Here is a 24541-nt window from a genome sequence, read left to right on the forward strand (position 1 = left end):
TCCTGACTGTGCAGACACCCCTATGACTTTCTGTAGACCCCAGTGACCACAGTAAGGACACCTTGCCTTGGATGTTCTGTCATGCCTATTTGGTTGATGCACTTGCAATGTATTTAATGCATATGCTTTTGTAGGTGTGGCGCTGACATTGTATTGTGCCCTACATCAAATGTCCATTCCCCCCTTGACTGTTCATTGCTGGCTCGCAATATTTAAGAACCATCTAGAGCAGTACTTAAAATACCAGGGCTTGGTTGCTATGGATCGAGTGCAGGTAACTTAGATTAGAGCAGTTTGGTGTTTGTTCGTCAGCATGGACATGTTGGGCTGAATAGCCTGTTTCTATGCTGTGTGACTCTTTGACAATCTGCCTGGCTTTCTGTCTGTGCTAAAAGACAACCACAGTTTGTCATTATCGCCATGCTTTCCCTGCTGTCTTACCAGTGCCCACTTTGTTCAGAGATGGGGAAATTCAGCCCAATATTTCAAGAGCTCAACTTCCTCCAATGAAATCGAGGAGTTTGTGAAATCCAACTCCTTAGAAAACCTGAAATATTGACTTATGCTGATGTTCATGGAGAAAGTGGTATAATTGTTTGCTTTAAGAAACAACATAAATCATCTGTCTATAACGCCCTGCACCATAGATTGTAATGTCCACTTCACAGCCTGGTATGAGCAGGTGGCATAACGATTCATGGCAGTGGTATTGTTGTTCACCATCAGCAGTGCTCTGTGTAGCATGACATTCGGCTACACATCAGATCGTGGTGTTACTCAGTCACAACTTCTCTAATATTTCTTGTAAGGCTGTTCAAACATAACAGATTAGCTACATCTCCACCTGCATACGTTCTTTGTGGAATGGACTCAGTGAACATAATCCTTGGGTGCAATTTCACCTAATTAGTCCCTCAGCTTCTCCTCCTCTTCATCCTCCAGAGAAAATGAATATTGATTGTATAATATGTGAATGTAGTTGTACCTACCTCCGCCACTTCCACTGGTATCTCATTCTATTCAAGCACCATCCTCTGTGTGAAAAAGTTACCCCTTATGTTCCTTTTAAATCTGCCACCTCTCACCTTAAACCTATGCCATCTGGTTTTGTACTCCCTGCTCTGGAAAAAAAGTCTTGGCTATTCACTCTATCCATGTCTGTCACAGTTTTATAAACCTCCACAAAGTCACCCCTCAGCCTCTGGCACTTTGGGTATAATAACCCCAGCCTATTCAGCCTCTCCCTATTCAAATTCTCCAACCTGGGCAACGTCCTTGTAATTTTTTTCTGAATTCTTCCATGTTCAACATCCTTCCTACAGCAGGGAGAGACTAGAATTGAACACAGTATTCTGAAAGTAGCATAACCAATGCTACGACATAACACCCCAACTCCTATACTCAATGCACTAACCAATAAAGGCAAGCATATTAAATGCCGTCTTCACCACCCTGTCTACCTACACCACCACCTCAAGGAACTATGATCTCTGCAGATGTTCTTCGGGATAGGGTTTTTGACTTAACTGCTTTATCAAGTCCTTCCCCCCATCATAATCCAGAAGGAGGGATGTTTGCTGATGATTGCACAAAGTTCAGCACACTTCCCCACTTCTCAAATACTAAAGCAGCCCATGTTCAGGTACAACAAGTCCTGTGCAACATCAAGGTTTGGACTGACAAGTGGCAAGTTTTTACACATAAGTATCAGTTAATAACCATCTCCAGCAAGAGACAATCTGAGCATCACCCCATAATGTTCAATGACATTATCTCTACTGAATCCCCCACAATGTTCCCATTGACTAGAAACTGACTATGGTGGCTACAAGAGCAGATCAGAGGGTGGGAATGCTGTGGTGAGTAACTCACCTCCTGAATCCCCAAAGTCTGTCTACTGTCTAAGAGAAACAGATCAGGAGTGTGAAGGAAAATTCCTGACTTGTCTGGGTGGGTGCAGCTCCAACAACACTCAAGATACTGGACACCATCTCGGCCAGAGCTGCCCACTTGATTGATAACCCATCCAGTGCTATTCCACAAGTCGGGAATTTCAAAACTGGAGAGGGTAGTTTAAGGTGAGAGGGGAAAAGTTTATAAAAGACTTAAAGGTCAACATTTTCACACAGAGGGTGATGCACGTGTGGAATGTGCTGCCACAAGAAGTCATGCAGGCTGGTACAATTAAAACGTTTAAAAAGCATCTGGATGGGTATATGAATAGGAAGGGATATGGGCCAAATGCTGGCAAATGGAACTAGATTAATTTAAGATATCTGGTTGGCATGAACGAGTTTGACCGAAGCGTCTGACTCCACGCTGTACATCTCTATGACTCTATAATTCTATTTGGTGGATCATGACACTTAATGCACACCATAAAATTATTGAGTGGGAGAATCAGATTATTCAAAACAGATGGGTTTATTTTCCCAGCAACCTCTTCCTGTCCTGGAATATTTTATGCTCATATTCTCAGCATAAAATAAAATATACATAAAGGTCTCAGTATAATAAGCATTTTACATTATTCTTAGTAAACTTTTTACTGTGGTTAAAATTTAACTTTGTTTTTATGTGACAGATTCTGCACCTTGACCTATGTCAGCACAGATTTTTAGTTAGGTCCAGTGAATTGTACTTTACCCTGCATCGACCAGGTTTTTAGTGAGGTTAATTTTAACAGAGATTTTGTTTAATTTCTACTACAGGGATTCATATAGGAACTGACAAACGTGCAATGCTTAAAACTCTTCATAGTCTCACGATCCATTCCTCTGTCCCTGCCATTTGTGTAACTGGGAATTACGGCTATTGGGACCCATATTCTGGAATTCTCTCCCTAAACTGCTCTCCCTCTTGCCCCCTTTTCCAAGACCTTCCTGAATATCCAAACTTAAAGGGTTTTACTTTGAGGGCATTAAAATTGTATTCCTTATGTTTAGAAAGTTCAAAGTGATTTAATATTTATAGCAATCAATTGGTCAGGCGGAACAGCATTTGTACCTTATTGCTGTGTTTCTTTACCAATTAGAGCAGGCAGGTGCAATGATGGTCCTGCTGGGGTTTTATTTTTATTTACTCACAGGATGTGGTTGTCACTGGCCCAGCATGTCCTGTCCATCTGTAATTGCCCTAACGAAGGAGATGGTGAGATTCGTTGAGAAATACTGCAGTCCTTGGTGTGCAGCTCCTTTAAATCTTTCCCCTCTTACCTTTAACCTATGCCGTCTAGTTTTGGACTCCCCTACCCTAGTGAAAAAACCTCGGCTATTCATCCTATACATGCCCCTCATGATTTAAGGTCACCCCTCAGCCTCTGAGGCTCCGGGGAAAATAGCCCCAGCCTATTCAGCATCTCCCTGTAGCTCAAACCCTCCAACTCTGGCAATACCCTTGTCAATCCTTTCTGAATCCTTGCAAGTTTCACAACATCCTTCCCGTAGCAGGTTACAATGACTTTAGAACTGCTATTCTCAAAAGTGGTAGTGTTGAAAATACAGGAGTACATCTTTATAAATTAGTCATTATGAATGAAAATCATTCGTACTACACTGGGCTTCTCCACATTATTCTCATGTTCTCCCTTTTGTGTGTAATTCGTAGGCCTACTCCATAATTACCACAACACGGCAATTTTAATAAGGGAAATAAGGAATTAAAATAAGAAGCATTTCAAACATTGAAAACATGGAATATGTATGACAGATATAGACCAATGACTTTGCTCTTAAGTACCATGAATAAAAATAAAGTCACATAGCACAGTGGTCATCAACACAGTGTTATCTGATATAACTCAATATTTGGAAATGAAGAGAAATTGATTTTGATACATTTAGATTTAAAAATACCCAACTGAGATTGAAATTAAACAGACATAAATTCATTAACAGTAAATGTTAAAAAGCACCAGACAACCATTTCCCTTTCTTTGAGCTAAATACAATTTGAATTTGTCAGCTTTCCCAGAAAGTTAGCTATCAATGGCAAATCATGGATCAGATAAGAGTTCTAGTCAAAAAGTTCATTTAATGATATTCACAGGCCAGATGATAAAGGTACCTGCAAGAACCATTTTTTATTGTGTGTTAAGGAAATAAATGGTTTAATTTATGTTTGAGATAATAAATGAAGATCACAAGGTAAGAGAACACTGGTGGTTTTTCCAATGAATCAGACTGTGGTCCTGTGAAGCCCTTGAGAGTAATTACTGTTTAGTTCATTCCTAAATCTTCAAAACCAGAGGGTTGCCGGATGCAAAGATCTGTTTCTTCCTTGCTTTTCCTGGTTGGCAATTTTTGTGAAGCATACTTGCAAATTTATCCTGCAATCTCTATCTGTACACGATCTGGCCTTCAGGAGTCAACATAGTACTAACTAATAAGCCATTTAACCAATAAAAAGCAGCTATTGCTACCTCAGTTAATCTACCTGAGTAACTGAAACACCTTTTATGCTTAGAGCTCTTTGATTCTTCAACACCTCCGTGTAGGAAGTGCATTTATTTGTTGATCTCAAGAGAACAGGACTTGAGATTGACACTGATGCCTTCTAAAGGTGAATAGCTACCAAATTTTATTCTTTGGGTTTTTCTATTCATCCATGGGTAGTGGGTGTCACTGGCCAAGCCTAATTACCCAAAGGGTAACTAAGAGTCATCCACATTGTGGTCTGGATTCACAAGTAGCCAGGCCAGGTAAGGACAGCAATTCCCTTCCCTGAAAGGACATTAGTCAACTAAATGGGCTTTTTCTGGCAATCAACAATAATCACCATTAGACTCTTAATTCCAGATTTTTACCAAATTCATATTCCACCATCTGTCGTGGCACTATTCAACCCGAAGACTGGGCTTCTGCATTAATAAGCTAGAGATAATACCACTGGACTCTTACCATCCCTCAAAAAAAATCACACAAAAGATGTGGAATTTGACAGAGGCACATTCAGAAGATCCATGTTTGTGGAATTCTGTAGCAAAATTTGCGAGAAGAGAGAAATCGAACTTGAAAAGGGGAAATCATCAATTTTTTTTCCTCGTCTATCAATGAATAACTTCATATCAAATGTTACAGAGATACTGGAAATTTATTGAACTGGAAGTTTCCAAGGTAACCAAAGGTAAATACGTCAGGAAATGTGACTTTGAAACAACAGATAAACGTCATAAAGAGCTATTGAAAACAATAGGTGCTGGTTTATACCTGACACAAAGTTATTTCCTGCACGCAGTGAACTTTGCTTGTACAACTGTTCAGTAACAAATCCACAGTAAGTACAGACATTCCTAATGTATTAAAAATCACTTTGGGAAAATATCTGAATTGAAGTAAGATGAAGCATTCGATAATCTAAATTAGTTACTTAGTTTTCCTTAAGGAATTTATATAATCTTATCAGAAATATTAAGATACAAACATGTATTAACTCAGATGTTTCTCAATCTAGGGAAAAAAAGACTACATCTATTTACAATGGAGAAGATACCACGTGTGAAAATGGGGGAAAATGGTACACAGGTATATGGTGTGTACCCTTATCCCCCAACACATTCACGTGACCCAGGATCACAACTGGGACACTCTCAAGCCAGTCATCAACAGGATTACCCACCAGGCTATCTTTCTCAGGAATACCCCGCTCCAAGGTATCCACCTCAGGAATACTCATGGCCGGGGGGCCACCCTGCAAATGAACCATATCAAGGCTCCACAGGGGCTTCTCCACAATCATTCGTTGATGCACCTCCGGAATATCAAAATGAATTTGCCAATGAAACAGCGAAGAACTTTTCAGAGAAAGTCATAAGGAGAGGTAGGTCTTTCTCCTATTTGATAAATAAGACATCATTCTCTCTATTTGTAGAGTCATTCAGATCTGAGGCTTGATAATATCGGCTCAATGATACCATGATATTATAATTAGACAAGTAGAGAAGTAGAGGTGGCATGCTCCAAGGGCCACCTCAATCAATTGTGCAAAGAGAGCCAGTACTCTAGCTATGGCAGAATCACCATTCCATTCTAAAAATATATTTAAAATATTAGTAACATTACAAGTTGCAAAGGTGTGAACACAGTCTTCAAAATAATAAATTCAGACAATAAACATGCAGATTTTCTTAAAGCTCTGGGTAATTATTCCTTGGGAAACCTGCAGTCAAATTATATTTATTGATCTGTTGATGTGAATATCTTTATAATGGTTAGAAATAAATTAGAAAATGACTGTCATAAAAATTAGCTTTATTCATAATTATACAGAACAGATATTGCGGAAGGTGTGATTTTAACCAGTGCACATGTGCCAACAGCCATTTTGACTGCCATTTTAGCATTTGGACCAATTACTCCAAAGCAGTGATGACTAAATGGAATTTGACTCCAAAATTCAGCGTGAATATGTCGTAAATGTGAATTAACAGGTAACCTGTACTCAAACACCCTGTGGTCAACATTTTAATTGGGTTATATGGTCAAGACAGATCACACACAATATGAATGATGCTGTGAGTCACTAATTTTCCTTTGGCTCTGTCCTTGATACTTTCTAATGCCTACTAGATAGTCGCAATGTTCTCCCCACGTACCCCACCCCACCCACTACCACCACCTCCCCCCCTCACCCCCTTCCCCAGGTGCATTTTAACCTCTGCATCCACAAGTCTGATCTGACTGAACTTCAGTCCACTTTAGTTACAATGATTGGCCTGGTCATCTGGCTTGACCATTAAAAAAAGATTGGAAGTAATATGAAAACAGGAAATTGCTGGAAATGTTCAGCATCCAGGCCAGACAGCATCAGCAGGCGAAGAAATGGTTAATGTTTCAGGTCAATGATCTTTTATCAGAATTCAAATAATACCAGAGATAACAAAGTGTAGAGCTGGATGAATACAACAGGCCAAGCAGCATTTTAGGAGCACAAAAGCTGACGTTTCGGGCCTTTTCTGATGAAGGGTCTAGGGGCCCAAAATGTCAACTTTTGTGCTCCTAAGATGCTGCTTGGCCCGCTGTGACAATCCAGCTCCACACTTTGTTATCTCAGATTCTCCAACATCTGCAGTTTCCATTATCTATAAATGATAAGGCTGTGTTTTGTGGGAACGTCACTTTAATGCGAAAATTCCAATTGGCAGACAGTGATATGTCAGTTGGAAGGATAGTCTATTGAGCCAGGACTCAGATGTTCAATAAAGTAGGCAGAAACCCTCATGCTGTCAACATCACAGTGACATCAACCACACACAAACACATTTTGGATTTGGGACATCTGTCCCCAGAAACTGATTTTATTAGGCTCAGCGTGCAGGTGCCGATAGCCATTTTGACATTTTGACCTTGGCATTTAGACCAATTATATGAAATCTGTGATGACTAAATGGAATTTGACTCTAACTTCCAGCATTAACATGATGTAAACGCAAATTATCAGGTAACCTGTACTCAGACGTCCCATGGCCTGTGTTACAAGTGGGCATATGTGGTCAAGATAGATCCCATCCAACATTAATGATGCTGTGAACGGCCAAATCTCTTTTAAATCTTTTATAAGGAATTCCAATTCTACACTTTCAAAGATATTGCTTTGGAGCCCTTGGAAAAGCCTCTCTCAGTCAGACTGCTTCATTGACTGCTCATATCTTGATAGTTCAATCTCTTCTCCCAAAACCCAGATCCTGTGGACACCTGAGATGGCTCCCTTGCAACTAAATACTCACAAAATTTTAGCTTTTATCAAGCAGCTAGCTTTACTGAGCTGCTACTGAATATCTCTAAGTTCCCAAATTTCTCAGCTGCATTACTACTTGTAGACTTTTTTCATATCACTCTGAGCAGCACTAAGCTATCAGTGCTCTCGGGGCATTTTGTTTTAGCACTAAACATATTCCACAAAATGGAGACAGCACACCACGAGACTTCATCAGAGCACTAACTGACTGGAGATGTCTAACAGCAGTACTTATGTTGCCTAATCACTTCAACCAGTTCAAAACCCTCCTATTCCTACAGCAACTAACTTGTCCCAGCAAATGCAATTCTTGGAAACCCGAAACCAGAGAACAATCTTAATCTTGATCCAGCTTCTTGATAACATGGCCTGTTCTAGACTGTTCTTAACATGTTTTTTAAGGACTAGGGAAAGCTTTTAAAATAATTTAACTTGGGCTATCTCTGGTCTGCTATAATTGCAAGATTTGCAGGCACCACTTCTCCAGTTAGTGTAGGCCATTTGGCTGTATTTGTAGCTCCAGATTTTTCTCTTCCATTTCTACCAAAGTTCTGAGGAGGGGTCACTGGATCCAAAACGTTAACTCTGTTTTCTCCTTCACAGATGCTGCCAGACCTGCTGAGCCTTTCCAGCAGCTTTGTTTTTGTTCCTGATTTACAGCACCCGCAGTTCTTTTGGTTTTTATTTAGTATTTTACCAAACAATCCTGCCTAACCTTCTAAACCATAAGCTGTTTCAGGCACCATCAAAGTCCAGCATTTTAATTACTTTACCTTCCTAGTTAGCGAAAAGACAGATTATACGAACATGGTAAAACAGCTGTGAAAAGGGCTAAAGGGAGGAAAATGTGAAAAAGCAAAATTAATTGCTTTTTACTTGAATTGTCATTAGTAATCAGAACAAAATGAATGATTAAAGGTGCAAGCACAGGTTAATGGGTGTGATCTTATAGCCATTGCAGAGATGAAGTTACACGGAGGTGAAAAGTGGGAACTAAATATTCATGGGTATGAGTTTGCAAAAGGACAAGCAGGAAGAGTAGGAAGACGGGATTGCTTTGGGTGGAATAGCATCGTTGGTACAGGGTGGAGTAAGTAAAATAGCAAGAAATGATTTTGGGTTGGAATGCACAAAATCCATGTTGGCAGAGGTAAGAAATATAAAAGAGAAGATAACACTGGTAGGCAATAGTGAGTTATATGGTGAGAATAAATCACCATGGTCAATATGGTCAGAGAATAAATCAGGAGATAATGAGATCATGTAACAAAGGTAGGACATTAATCATGGGTGAATTTAATCTTCATGCCAGATTAGCAGAGGTAGCCATGAAAGAGAATTCATATTTGGGACAGTTGCCTGGAACAATATGTTGTGGATCCAACCAGGTATTAAGCTATTTTGGATCTGGTGATGTGTCATGAGGCAGATTTAATAAATGATGTTAGGGTAATAGATCCCCTAACAAACGGGGACCATTGTATGGTAGAATTTAGCATTCAGTTTGAAGCAAAGGAACTTAGGTCAGGAACAGAGGAGCAGGAAGTCTGACATTACGGGCCGAGACCCTATATCCTTTTCCTGAAGAAGGGTCTAGGCCCAAAACGTCAGCCTTCCTGCTCCTCTGATGCTGCTTGGGCTGCTGTGTTCATCCAGCCTTGTTATGTCAGATTCTCCAGCATCAGCAGTTCCTACTACCAGGAGCAACTGTGCTCAGGTTAAATTGGTATAATCACTAAGGAATGAGGGCAGAGTTGGTTGGAGCGACTAGGAAAGGAGATTAGCAGCAAAGATGGTTGAGAAACAATGGGCAGACATTTAAGAAAATAGTTTTTGGCTCCCAGCAAAAATATATCTCAGTGAGGAAGAAGAATTCTAGGAAAGGGACAAGCCAACCACCATTAACCAGGGAAGTTAATGACAGCATCAGATTGAAAGAAATTGTATACAGTGTGGTAAAGATGATTGGGAATAATTTAAAAACCAATTAAAGACAACCAAAAGCAGAAGAGGGAAGATAAACTTTAAGCTATACTGCAAGAAATATCAAGATAGCCCACAAGAGCTTCTTTGAATATATAAAACTTAAGAGACAAGGCAATGTGAATGTAAGCCCCTTTAAGAGCAAGGCTGGGGAAATAGCGATGGGGAATTGGGAAATGGTAGAGGACATAAATAAATATTTTGTGTCTGTTTTCACTGTAGAAGATGCTAATAGAAGCTAAAACTCACTAAATAATCAAGGGACAGTAGGAGGACAGGAAATAAATACGTGAACTATAACTAGAGAAAAAGTGTTCAGGAAACTACTGATACATCCCCTGAGGGGATACATTCTTGGGTATTAAAGGAAGTAGTTACAGAGGGAGTGGAGGCACCTGGTAGTAATCTTCCAAGGAGCTTTACATTCTGGAACAGTTATAGAGAGTTGGGAAACTGCCAATGAAACACCCTCATTTAGAAAGAGGAGACAAAAAAAAGCTAACTATTATGAAGGATGGACTAACAGAGCATTAATATATACATAATATGACCATGCAGAATCTGCATGAAAGGGAAATCATGCCTATCAAATTTACCAGACTTGGGGTAAGTGAGTAAAAAGTTGGCAGATGAAATATAATGTTGGAAAATGTGAGGATATGCATTTTGGCACAAAGAATAGAGTACCTGAATATTATTTGAGTTCATAAAGACTGCAGAAAGCTACACCATCAGAGTCAACATGATTATATGAAAGTAAATTGTGTTTGACCAATTTGTTAGTTTTTCAAAAATGTAACAAACAACGTGGATAATGGGGATCCTGTAGATATGGTATAACTGAATTTTCAGAAGGCATTTGATAAGTTGCTGTGGAAAAAGCTAATACACAAGTTAAGATGACGTGGGATTAGGGTTAATATATTGGCTTGGAGAGGATTGGTGATCAACAGAAAGCAGAGAGTCTGAATAAATGGGTCCTTTTCTGGTTGGCAAGCTGTAACTAGTTGGTGCCAAAGGGTTCAGTCCTCCAATCCCATCTATTTACAAATTATGTTAATGATTTGATTCAGAGATGGAATGTACTATAGCCAAATTTGCATATGACACTAAAACAATTGGGAAATTAAGTTGCTCAAGGAATGAAGCATAAAACTAGGGAAGTACCTGTTGTAATTATACAAGGCATTGGTGAGTCTGCATCAGGAGTACTGTGAACTGTCTTGATCTCCTTAGTTGAGGAAGGATGCATTGGAGACACTTCAGTGAATGTTCATTGGGTTCATTCCAGTGGAGAAAGGCATATCTTATGAGGAGAGATTGAGCAGCTTAAGCCTTTTCATGAAGGGTCACTGGTCCCGAAACAGAAACTGTGATTTCTCTCCATAGGTTCTGTCAGACCTGCTGAACTTTTCCAGCAATTTCTATTTTTGAGCTTAAACTAATATTTGCTACAATTTGGAAGGATGAGAGGAAACCCAATTGAAGTACATGAGATGTTAAAAGGAATTAACAAAGTAGACACAGAGTGAATGTTTGCCCTTATGGAGCAATCTAGAATGAGAGATCACAGTTTTAGGCTAAGGGGTAGCAGATTTAAAACAGAGATAGGTAGGCATTACTTCTTTCAAAGGATCATGAACCTGTGGAATTCATTACCCGAGCCTGCAGTGGGCACAGAGACAATGAACAAATTTAAAGAAGAGTTGGACAGATTTTTAATTTGTGATGGGTTAAGGGGTTATTAGGAGGAGGCAGGAAAGTAGCACTGAAGCCAAAATGGGATCAGCCAGACTTGTATTAAATGTTAGCACAGGTTTGATGGGCTGAATTGCTTACTACTGTCCTAGTTCTTATGTTCTTTCTTCTTAAGTTCTTATTGTGTAACACTGAGGGATTTATGGGTCCTCATGCACAAATCACAAAAAACTAGCATTGGACTTCAGTAGGTAATAACAAAAGCAAATGGAGTTCTGGCCTTATTTCAAAGGACATGGAGTATAATAGTAGTGAGGTTTAGCTGAATATATACAAAGCAGTAGTTGGACCACAGCTAGAATGCTGTGAGCAGATTTGGCCCCTTAACTGGCAATGGCAACAGTCCAGAAAAGGTTTCCTAGGTTGATACTGGAGGAGAGATTAGGAGAAGAGGTTGAGTAGGTTGGGCCTGTACTCATTGGAGTTTAGAAGAATAAGAGATGACCTTATTGAAACACACAAGATTTTTTTGGAATGTGAGTCAGTAAATGCAGAAAAGCTGTTTCCCCTTGTGTAAGAGTCTAAGTCCAAACAGCATGACATTACAATAAGGATTTCACATTTCAAACAAAAATGAGGAGTGATTTCTTTTCTCAGCAGGTTGTGAATCTATGAAACTCTTTAACACGGTGGCTCTCAAGGGTTAGTTCATAAGATATATTCAAGGCCAAAATAGACAGGTTTCTAATCATTAAGTTAATCAAGAGTTATAGAGAAAGGGTATGAAAGTCAAATTGAGGATTATTAGTTCAGCCATGATCTTGTTGAATGGTGGAGCAGATTTGGTTGGCTGAATGGCCTACTTCATCCTTTCTATCTTGTAGTCTTATTCTCTTAAGGCAATATGACCACATTTTTTAAGTACACTAGACTTCAAAGTGCCTCAAATGCATTTACCCATTTTCTACTGTTAAACTTTAATTCTAATTAATACAATTAATATTAATAACAACTAACATTAATACAAGAATCATGAATAAAATATTTGCAACTCCACTGCAGGTCAAGAAGGAATTGGCGTAGGGCAGGTTACAGGTGTTAGATTTTGGATGAATGAAATTTTGAAATATAAAGGGTGGAACATATGACACAGGCAATGGATTTCAGGCAATCTAAAGCATCAAGACAATGACATGGATGAGGGTTTTGAAGGTACCTAAAGAAAGGATAAAAGGCCAAAGATTCAGTTTGATTCTGGCTGAGGCAGTGGTCAAGAAGAGGGATGGAATTGTTTGCAAGAGTATGAACTTTGTGACTGGGAAAATAAAAACTCATTTGGTTTTCTCAAAATGTAATTGCAGAGAATTATTGCTCCCCCAAGACTGGATAAAATGGCCTATTGATAGTGTGGCAGAGATGTTAGAGCAGTTAAAGAAGAGAGAAATAAACAAGGCTGATTGTCATCAGCTTACATGGGGAAATGGATCCTATATCTGTTGCCAAGGGGTTTTTGAAGTAACAGTGAAAATAGAGGAGAAGCTATAACTGGATAAACTCTAGCTATGATTAGGTGAGTATGGGGCTGCTGATGGGCAATCAAGTAGGGGGGTTAGAGAATGTTGGAACAATCAATTGTATGTGGTTGGCAGAGGGATCAAGGAGATTCTATGACACAGAAAGTTGTGAGGTTTGAAGGAAAATTAAAGCAACTTAACAAAAATTATATTTGGTAACAGTTTCTTTTCTTTTTGACCAAGACTAATACATATTTTGCTCTTTTCACAGCTTTCATTAGGAAAGTGTATCTCATTTTAGTGGTTCAATTGTTAATCACCATAGGAATAATCTGCATGTTTCTTTATTGGTAAGTTTGTTTTAAATTTACGCTTTCACTATGTCAGATGGGGCTGTAATATCAGCTACACAATGGTAATGAAGAATAATGCTGTTACACAAGAGTTAATATTCTGCAGACTCATTAAGATCTAACCCCAATAAGAATCCGTTGTTACAGCTTTCCGTGTAGTTATGAAACTGTTTGATAACACCTCCAAACCTAGATACTGATCATGGCAGCCAATGTCCTGCAAGATAGATACTGTAGGGATACTGGCCTGGAATTTTCCTCTGCTTGTCTTCAGTGTACGTAGCAGCGGATAATCAAAGGAAATTGCATTAAAGACTTACTGGCATATTACACCCATACTCGGCCATTAGATTTTCTCTCTGCTCTTCCACAGGAAATTAGGCTGACTGCTGTATAAAAGCGACGGTACTAATTTGGTGCCTGGGAAACCTGTTCAGTTTGGCTGCCATTCCCAACTATTGCCATTGAACCAGAGATGTACTTGGAGATTGGTGGTGGTAGATTTTTCAGGTGCAGTAACCCTGCCAAAACTGATTAGTGCAGATGATAAAAATAGTCTGAAGGCAAATCAATTCTAAAAATAAACATCCAACAGACAATATATATCCCTTGCCATGTCGCTAATGCCTTGAGTGACTTAGTTATAAAGATCAAAATAAATTTCTAGCTTGATTGCAGATCAATGCTGAGTTGCTTGATTTCAGCTACAGTATTGAAATCCCCATTCTTAACCCTGGAACATGGGTGGAAAATCACTCTGGTTGAAAAATCAATCACTCATGATTGCAATCAAAAACTTCCTGCTATATGATCATAAGCATTGTACACGGTTAACGGCTTTTGAATTTGGATGTTGGAAGTCAAGTCAGGTGGATTTTGGTCTGTTCAGTGAAAGTAATTAATTTTAAACGTAGAAAATTATTGAGAACGATGACCAAAATATAACATTTCTAAGAAGGCAGGTGACCCAGTTAAGTGTCAAGTAGGACACCTGTGATGTTAAAGACTGGAATATTTATACTTCTGAGTTCACAACTGACAGAGGAAATAGATCAAAGACCATTACTTTAGCCTTCAACTCCCATTCAGAAGAATTGGGAGTTCACCTGAGAAGGAAGGGCAGTTTCCCCTGAGCAGGACAATCCAGCTTTCAGTTCAGAAGAAAGTTTTACCTTAGAAGAAGGGATTAAGTTTGAAAAGATTCCAACTGTATTTATGGGGTTTCCAATAAGGTCAATCATTTAACATGTGGAAATCCCAATGTGTTCACTGACCACTGAAGATAAAGTTGTAGTAAACAGTAGTAGAGAACCACGCAGCCAATTTTGTAACTGGGCCATCTAGGAAAGGGAATCATTTGACTGTCCCATGTGAACTTGAACTCAGCAGAGAGCTGAATAAGACATGTAACAAAATTATTATTAGCAACCTCATAAACAGAGCCTGAATTGTTTTTAACCATTCAAACTTGATGATGAAATACGATGCATCAAAGCTTTCTTGCAGGACATTGGCTGCCATGATCAGGTCATTTCTCATTGTGCATTGCACAAAATCTTGGAAGGGTCTAAGGCAAGCACCCTTCAACCTGGAAAGTGCCCAGTCTATTACAGATTGCCATGGAAGAGATGAAGCTACTGCTGCTGCTATGAAATAGTACCACAAGTAACGTTCACTACGAATGGCATGTTGCCACCAAGCTAAAAAGACGTTCTATTTGACGTTCTATTTATCACTCAAAGAGTAGTATGGTACATGGATTTTAGTAGCAGTATGAGACCAGGCATGTAGGCCATATGTCCCAGAGGTTTGTGTATTATATCAAACAGTACGTCCCTTTGGACGTTCACAACAAGAAGCTCACTGAGCATATTCAAGCAGGCTGCAATTGCAAACTTTGTAGGTCAATGTCTAAAGTTAGATCTGATTCTGCAATTGAACATTTGTCATATACTCCTGAATGTGCAAGGAATTATGCTGACAACAGATTTAAAATTGTCAGTTGGTCCCACAGTGTGACGTACCTGTGTACATTTGAAGCTACATATATTAATAAAGAGGGCCAAGTTCTTTATGACAGGAAGAACATGCACAGTACTTGTTTCAATTCAACCAAATACATGACAGTCATTCACAGGTTCACTTCTCACGGCAATGTCCTGACCAGTCAGAGTCAACTGTCTGAGGGAATTTAGGTGCACAGGTGTCATTGGAAAGAGATTGTGTGGAAGAAAGGGAGCTTGTTTCAATCTTATTGATAACCTCATGAAGGTGCCCTATTTTATGTAAGCAAGCAAATTTGTGCATTTTCATCAAAACAATTGTATCATGGAGTTTGCCAGTCTCTGCTGCATTCCCATAGCAACACATTGAACAATCAGAATCCACCAGCGTCATCTGAGAATGACGATTGACAAGGAACTGTTCTTGCTATATCTCCATTCCAAATGTGACATAACTAATTACCATCGTCTTTACATGCTCTATGATTTGGTGTCCCTTTTGTCAAGTCTGTTTCTCGATCTAGTCCTGATGATTATAAGATGAAAAGCTTTAACTTGCTGTCACCTATTAGCAATGCTTATTGCTGTTTATGGGAATTTACTGTTGACTGGTGTAGTTCTGACCTTTTATGGATAATATTGGCAAACAATCACTGTTAATCTGCAAGCTGCCCATAAAACACATGAGGAAAGCCTTAGTGGAGGAGAGGTTTGCCTGTTGTGTTTCCTACGTTACAATAGTGACAACCAATGTTCCCAGTAACATTTTGTTGCACTGTGCAGAGCTGTGAGGGCCAGAGCAGCAACCACTGTGTTGCCTGATTGGCAGCTGCAGAACCTCCCAGCAACTGTAAGGCCATGCACCTTAAAGCGAATGTTGGTGACAACATTTCAATTGGTTGTAGAGACTTTTGACATCCTGGAGCTGAGAAAGATGCAATATGAAGGTATAACTTTACTTCTTTACTCATTCCTATTCGGCAGTTACTACAATTGTAGAAGACATGGTCTTTAATTGTCGAGGAATTACTATGTTTCTGTCTATAATTAACGACTGAGAATCACAGATAGACAATATTCTGTTAAAAATTTCCCCCAGGGTTTCCCAATGATTTGAGGTAAAAGTTATGTGTAGACACCCATGCAGATTGTCAAGCTCAGCTCTTTGATTCCCACTCTTTGATAATTTGTTGGGTCAGCAAATACCAAAATTGGCCTCCACCTCTCTTCCTGATGACGTGGCAATATCTGGCATGGTGCAGATGTCAGATATGTCTATGCTGTTACAATGAGTCCAAAAGGGTGAATATTGAGGAGATCCATAAGAACCCTGCGCTATGATGTGTCATATGGACTCTGGGCAGAACAGCACGGTTATCTCGAAGGTGTGACAACTAACATCTTGTCCTCCTGAAAATCTCTGTCACAATGTTTAACATATCAATGTTGCCTGCAGCTGGTTGCTATCATGCAATAAATACACTGAAAACAAAAAATGCCGAAATCACAGAGGGTCAGGCAGCATCCACTGAGAGACAGCGACATTTCAATCTAGATGACCCTTTAATTTGTTACCAGACCCCGTTGACCCTCTGAGCTTGTTTGAGCTGAGCTTACCCATACCCTAACCACCTGGCAGCAGCAAGTATTCACATTTGTGAATTATGGCTTCTGTTTGAGTTTTGCTGCCTACAGAGTGCCGAACCTGTCAATCAGGTTCATTTCTGGCCACGGGGGGTGGGTGTTAGGAGATTCCTATTTGCAAGTTACAACAGTGCTCATCACCACCATTGATAATGGGAACTGCAGATGCTGGAGAATCCAAGATAACAAAGTGTGGAGCTGGATGAACACAGCAGGCCAAGCAGCATCTCAGGAGCACAAAAGCTGATGTTTCGGGCCTAGACCCTTCATCAGAGAGGGGGATGGGGAGAGGGAACTGGAATAAATAGGGAGAGAGGGGGAGGCGGACCGAAGGTGGAGAGAAAACAAGATAGGTAGAAAGGAGAGTAAAGGTGGGGAGGTAGGGAGGGGATAGGTCAGTCCAGGGAAGATGGACAGGTCAAGGAGGCGGGATGAGGTGGTAGGTAGGAAATGGAGGTGCGGCTTGAGTTGGGAGGAAGGGATGGGTGAGAGGAAGGACAGGTCAGGGAAGCAGAGACAGGCTGGGCTGATTTTGGGATGCTGTGGGAGGAGGGGATGAGCTGGGCTGCTTGTGTGATGCAGTGGGGGGAGGGGAAGAACTGGGCTGGTTTTGGGATACAGTAGGGGAAGGGGAGATTTTGAAGCTTGTGAAGTCCACGTTGATACCATTGGGCTGCAGGGTACCCAAGCAGAATATGAGTTGCTGTTCCTGCAACCTTCAGGTGGCATCATTGTGGCACTGCAGGAGGCCCATGATGGGCATGTCGTCTGAGGAATGGAAGGGGGAGTTGAAATGGTTCACGACTGGGAGGTGCAGTTGTTTATTGCGAACCAAGCGGAGGTGTTCTGCAAAGCGATCCCCAAGCCTCTGCTTGGTTTCCCCAATGTAGGGGAAGCCACACCGGGTGCAATGGATACAATATACCACATTGGCAGATGTGCAGGTGAACATCTGTTTGATATGGAAGGTCATCCTGGGGCCTGGGATAGGGGTGAGGGAGGAGGTGTGGGGGCAAGTGTAGTACTTCCTGCGGTTGCAGGCAAAGGTGCCGGGAGTGGTGGGGTTGGAGGGGAGTCTGGAGCGGACAAGGGAGTCACGGTGAGAGTAGTCTCTCCGGAAGGCAGACAAGGATGGGGATAGAAAAATGTCTTGGGTGGTGGAGTCGGATTGTAGATGGCGGAAGTGTCGGAGGATGATACATTGTATCCGGAGGTTGGTAGGGTGGTATGTGAGGACAAGGGGGATCCTCTGGGGGCGGCTGTCGTAGGGGCGGGGTGTGAGGGATATGTTGCAGGAAATGTGGGAGACGCGATCAAGTGCGTTCTCGACCACTGCGGGGGGAAAGTTGCGGTCCTGGAAAAACGTGGACATCTGGGATGTACGGGAGTGGAATGCCTCATCCTGGGAGCAGATGCGGCAGAGGCAGAGGAATTGGGAATAGGGGATGGAATTTTTGCAGGAGGGTGGGTGGGAGAAGGTGTATTCTAGGTAGCTGTGGGAGTCGGTGGGCTTGAAATGGACATCGGTTTCTAGCTGGTTACCTGAGAAGGAGACTGAGAGGTCCAGGAAGGTGAGGGATGTGTTGGAGATGGCCCAGTTGAACTTGAGGTTGGGGTGGAAGGTGTTGGTAAAGTGGATGAACTGTTCAAGCTCCTCTGGGGAGCAAGAGGCGGTGCCGATACAGTCATCAATGTAACGGAGGAAGAGGTGGGGTTTGGGGCCTGTGTAGGTGCAGAAGAGGGACTGTTCCACGTAACCTACAAAGAGGCAGGCATAGCTGGGGCCCATGCAGGTACCCATGGCCACCCCCTTTGTTTGTAGGAAGTGGGAGGAATCAAAAGAGAGATTGTTGAGGGTGAGGACGAGTTCAGCTAGGTGGATGAGGGTGTCGGTGGAGAGGGACTGGTCGGGCCTGCAGGACAGGAAGAAGCGGAGGGCCTTGAGGCCATCCACATGAGGAATACAGGTCTGTAGTGGCTGGACGTCCATAGTGAAAATGAGGTGTTGGGGGCCAGGGAATTGGAAGTTCTGGAGGAGGTGGAGAGCGTGGGTGGAGGGAGGGTTAACACCAACTCTCCGACACCACCTCCTATTGCCCACTTGATCATGACACCACCCCCAAGCACCAAACCATCATCTCCAACACCATTCATGACCTCATCACCTCAGGGGACCTTCCACCACAGCCTCCAACGTTATTATTCCCCAACTCCGCACGGCCCGTTTCTATCTCCTTCCCAAAATCCACAAACCTGCCTGCCCTGGTTGACCCATTGTCTCAGCCTGTTCCTGCCCCACCGAACTCATCTCCACCTATCTGGACCCCATTTTCTCCCCTTTGGTCCAGAAACTCCCTACCTACGTCCGTGACACCACCCACGCCCTCCACCTCCTCCAGAACCTCCAATTCCCTGGCCCCCAACACCTCATTTTCACCATGGACGTCCAGTCCCTACACACCTGTATTCCTCATGCAGATGGCCTCAAAGCCCTCTGCTTCTTCCTGTCCTGCAGGCCCGACCAGTCCCCCTCCACCGACACCCTCATCTGCCTAGCCGAACTCATCCTCACCCTCAACAACTTCTCTTTCGATTCCTCCCATTTCCTACAGACAAAGGGGGTGGCCATGGGCACCCACATGGACCCCAGCTATGCCTGCCTCTTTGTAGGTTACGTGGAACAGTCCCTCTTCTGCACCTACACAGGCCCCAAACCCCACCTCTTCCTCCGTTACATTGATGACTGTATCGGCACCGCCTCTTGCTCCCCAGAGGAGCTCGAACAGTTCATCCACTTCACCAACACCTTCCACCCCAACCTCAAGTTCATCTGGGCCATCTCCAACACATCCCTCACCTTCCTGGACCTCTCAGTCTCCATCTCAGGTAACCAGCTAGAAACCGATGTCCATTTCAAGCCCACCGACTCCCACAGCTACCTAGAATACACCTTCTCCCACCCACCCTCCTGCAAAAATTCCATCCCCTATTCCCAATTCCTCTGCCTCTGCCGCATCTGCTCCCAGGATGAGGCATTCCACTCCCGCACATCCCAGATGTCCACATTCTTCCAGGACGGCAACTTTCCCCCTGCAGTGGTCGAGAACGCCCTTGATCAGTCTCCCGCATTTCCCGCAACACATCCCTCACACCCCACCCCCGCCACAACCGCCCTAAGAGGATCCCCCTCGTTCTCACACACCACCCCACCAACCTCCGGATATAACGCATCATCCTCCGACACTTCCGCCATCTACAATCCGACTCCACCACCCAAGACATTTTTCCATCACCACCCTTGTCTGCTTTCCGGAGAAACCACTCTCTCCGTGACTCCCTTGTTCGCTCCACACTGCCGTCCAACCCCACCACACCCGGCACCTTCCCCTGCAACCGCAGGAAGTGCTACACTTGCCCCCACACCTCCTCCCTCACCCCTATCCCAGGCCCCAAGATGACTTTCCACATTAAGCAGAGGTTCACCTGCACATCTGCCAATGTGGTATACTGCATCCATTGTACCCAGTGTGGCTTCCTCTATATTGGGGAAACCAAGCGGAGGCTTGGGGACTGCTTTGCAGAACACCTCCGCTCGGTTCACAATAAACAACTGCACCTCCCAGTCGTGAACCATTTTAACTCCTCCTCCCATTCTTCAGATGACGTGTCCATCATGGGCCTCCTGCAGTGCCACAATGATGCCACCCGAAGGTTGCAGGAACAGCAACTCATATTCTGCTTGGGAACCCTGCAGCCCAATGGTATCAATGTGGACTTTACCAGCTTCAAAATCTCCCTTTCCCCCACCGCATCCCACAATCAGCCCAGTTCGTCCCCTCCCCCCACTGCTTCACACAACCAGCCCAGCTCATCCCCTCCCCCCACTGCATCTCAAAATCAGCCCAGCCTGTCTCTGTCTCCCTAACCTGTTCTTCCTCTCACCCATCCCTTCCTCCCATCTCAAGCCGCACCTCCATTTCCTACCTACTAACCTCATCCCACCTCCTTGACCTGTCTGTCTTCCCTGGACTGACCCATCCCCTCCCTACCTCCCCACCTATACTCTCCTCTCCACCTATCTTCTTTTCTCTCCATCTTCGGTCCGCCTCCCCCTCTCTCCCTATTTATTCCAGAACCCTCTCCCCATCCCCCTCTCTGATGAAGGGTCTAGGCCCGAAACGTCAGCTTTTGTGCTCCTGAGATGCTGCTTGGCCTGCTGTGTTCATCCAGCTCCACACTTTGTTATCATCACCACCATTGTTCACATAATATTGCAATCTTATGGTCTGAAGTTCAAGCTGCAAACTGTTTACCCAGTTACCCCATTCTTATATTGTTTAATCATCCAATAATGTCGCCTCAAATATCATGTCACCTGATTTACTTTGTGCAGGAAGCCAGGAAAGCACAATTGGAACCAACTTATCTGTCATTCGACAGGAGTCATGCCTTGGAGCCTTGCATTTAATTCGTAATTTTTTCATTATCCTTAAACTGACTTGCCTACTATTAATTATATTATTTGTTATGGTTTTACAACCATGGTGTAAACATCACATATTATCATCTAATTCCCATCTATTGTATTCCTCTGCTTTATGTTTTTCTTGTGGTTAGTAACAGGCAAAGTCCAGTTCTGTAGTGATGAATGATTGCTTTTGGATTGAAGGAAGACATACAATGGGTTTTCCCATGGTTTGTTATTAGAACCAAGATGTTTCCTTTCATGATCTCGAACCTGAGTGTGCAGGGTGTAATTTCAATGTTTGCAAATTACAGAATAATATAGCACTGTGAACATCCAGGAGGATAGTTATAAATTTCATAATTAGGCTTGATGAATGGTCAGACATGTGGCAGATACAAGTTAAATCGTGAAATATAAAGTAACTCATTTCGGTCAGAAGGATATACTGAACCAGTGCAACATTGAGGATTTTAATGGCGTCGTAGGATCAGAGGGACTTGTGATCAATATGTGCATATTATTAAAGAATTCAGAGAGGTGGTGCATTGTGGCCATGCCAGTGGACTAGTAATACAGACACTCAAGCTATAGCTCTGAGCAGGTGTGTTTGAATCCTGAATGACAGCTGTTGGAATTTAAATTCAATTGATAAATCTGGAATGTAAAGGTAGTCTCAGTGATGGTGACCATGACAATTTAACAATTGTTATAAAATCCTTTTTGATTAACTAATGTCTTTTAAAGAAAGAAGTCTTCTGCCCTTATCCAGTCTGACCTGTGTGATGCACAGAAATGTGGTTGACTCCCAGTTGCCATTTGAAATGATCTAGCAAGCCACGCATTCAAGGGCAATTAGGGATAGGCAATAAATGCACACATCCCATGAAAATATAAAGAAAAAAGAGCACCAGTGCAAGTTAAGAAAGTGTTGATAAGGCATGAGGTATCCTTGACCTATAAATATAGACCAGTACAAGGAAACCATAGGTGACCATTTAAAGAAATCTAGTCAAACCTCAGTTGGATAATAGCATCCAATTCTAGGTATCACACTTTAGGAAGGAAATACAGGTATTAGAGGAGGTGCAGAAGATACTTACATGAATCAGTTCAGGGATAAGGAACTTCAGAAATGTGTACAGATTAGAGAAGCTGGGCCTGTTCTACTTGAACAACAAAAGTTTAAGAGCAGAATTCACAGAGATGCTCAAAATCATGAGGTGTCTGGCCCAAGCTATAAGAGAAAAACTATTGGTAGATGGTTTGAGAAGCAAAGGACACTGATCTAAAGTGAATGATAAAAGAAATAGACATTTGAAGAAAAATTGTTTTACATAAGGTGTAGTCAGGATTTGGGGAGGGTCTATTGCCTGAGAAAGTGGTGGAGGATAGATACAATTGTAGCTTTAATAAGGCAATTCGATGCTCATCTAACAAGAAAAAACGTTTGCAGGTACAAGGAGAAAGCAGAGTTGTGGGAATATTGGAGAGTTTTTGCAGAGTAAAAGCCAAAAGTACTGTGGATGCTGTAAATCAGGAACAATAGCTCAGCAGGTCTGGCAGCATCTGTGAAATAAAAAATCAGAATTAATGTTTCAGTTTCTGTGACCCATCTCTAGAACAAAGGAAGGGTCACCAGACCCGAAATGTTAACTCAGATCTTTTCTTCACAGATGCTGCAAGGTCTGCTGAGCTGTTCCAGTAACTTGTGTTTTAGTTAAGCAGGTAGCTGATATGTGCAGCACAGGCTGAGTGGTCTCCTCCTGTGCAGTAACCATTCTGTGACTCAACAATTCTATGATATTCATCTCTTCAAAGGTTTCTGTTAATTGATGGAAGGAATACCTTACCAGTGTTGCCTTGGTAAATACCTGAAATCAATGTATAATCTAACTTGTCTATGATGCATACTTATGTCAGTCATTTTATGTTAATAAGTCTGACAAACATGGAATGCAGGGAGAACGAGCCATCTAGATACAGAACTGGCTCAAAGGTAGAAGACAGACGGTGGTAGTGGATGGTTGCTTTTCAGACTGGAGACCTGTGACCAGGGGTGTGCCACAAAGCCGGGTCCATTGTATTTCATCATTTATATAAATGATTTGGATGTGAACATAGGAGGTATGATTATTAAATTTGCAGATGACACCAAAATTGGAGGTGCAGCGGACAGTGAAGAAGGTTACCTCAGAGTACAATGGGACCTTGATTAGATGGGCCAATGGGCCGAGGAGAGGCAGATGGAGTTTAATTTAGATAAATACAAATGCTGCATTTTGGAAAGGTAAATCAGGGCAAGGCGTACAGATTTAATGGTAAGGTCCTGGGGAGTGTCGCTGAGCAAAGACACCTTGGAGTGCAGGTTTATAGTTCCTTGAAAGTGGAGTCACAGACAGACAAGGTGGTGAAGAAGGCATTTGGTACGCTTGCCTTTATTGGTCAGTGCATTGAGTATAGAAGCTGGGAGGTCATGTTGTGGCTGTACAGGACATTGGTTAGGCCACTTTTGGAATACTGTGTGCAATTCTGGTATACCTGCTTTAGGAAGGATATTGTGAAACTTGAAAGGGTTCAGAAAAGATGTACCAGTGTTGGAGAGTTTGAGCTATAGGGAGAGGCTGAATAAGCTGAGGTTATTTTTCTTGGAGCATTGAAGGCTGAGGGGTGACCTTACAGAGGTTTATAAAATCTTGACGGGCATGAATAGGGTTAATAGCCAAGATCTTTTCCCTAGAATAGAGGAGACCAAAACCAGAGGGCATGGGTTTAAGGTGGGGGAGAGATATAAAAGGGACCTAAGGGGCAATGTTTTTCACACAAAGGGTAATACATGTATAGAATGAACTGCCAGAGGAAGTGGTGGAGGCTGGAACAATTTAAAAAGCATCAATTTGAATGTATGAATAAGAAGGGTTTAAAGGGATATGGGCCAAATGCTAGAAAATGGGATTAGGTTAATTTGGGATATCTGGTTGGCATGGACAAGTTGGACTGAAGGCTCTATTTCCATGCTGTATAGCTCTATGGCTCTATGACTAAGTCACATTGCTTTTGATCACTATACAGTGACCTATAAGAACACTGGTGCCAATTTTCTGGGCCAAATGTCATGGTGTCCACTTTTATAAGAAATTGGACTTG

At 42.1% G+C, this 24541-nt stretch overlaps 1 protein-coding gene across 1 annotated transcript in view; it reads left to right on the forward strand.

Moving 5' to 3' along the window:
* The first annotated feature begins 5174 nt into the window (after nt 1–5174).
* The window catches only part of zgc:110410 (uncharacterized protein LOC553618 homolog), a 34305-nt gene continuing 14938 nt past the window's right edge, over nt 5175–24541 (forward strand). Inside the window, exons 1-3 of the mRNA XM_048560118.1 lie at nt 5175–5274; nt 5452–5817; nt 13201–13279. Of these exons, the coding sequence (XP_048416075.1) occupies nt 5478–5817; nt 13201–13279 (419 nt within the window). The 5' untranslated portion in view covers nt 5175–5274; nt 5452–5477. The remainder of the gene's footprint in view (nt 5275–5451; nt 5818–13200; nt 13280–24541) is intronic.

The sequence above is a fragment of the Stegostoma tigrinum genome, chromosome 2 (assembly GCF_030684315.1).
Source record: "Stegostoma tigrinum isolate sSteTig4 chromosome 2, sSteTig4.hap1, whole genome shotgun sequence".
NCBI lineage: Eukaryota > Metazoa > Chordata > Chondrichthyes > Orectolobiformes > Stegostomatidae > Stegostoma > Stegostoma tigrinum.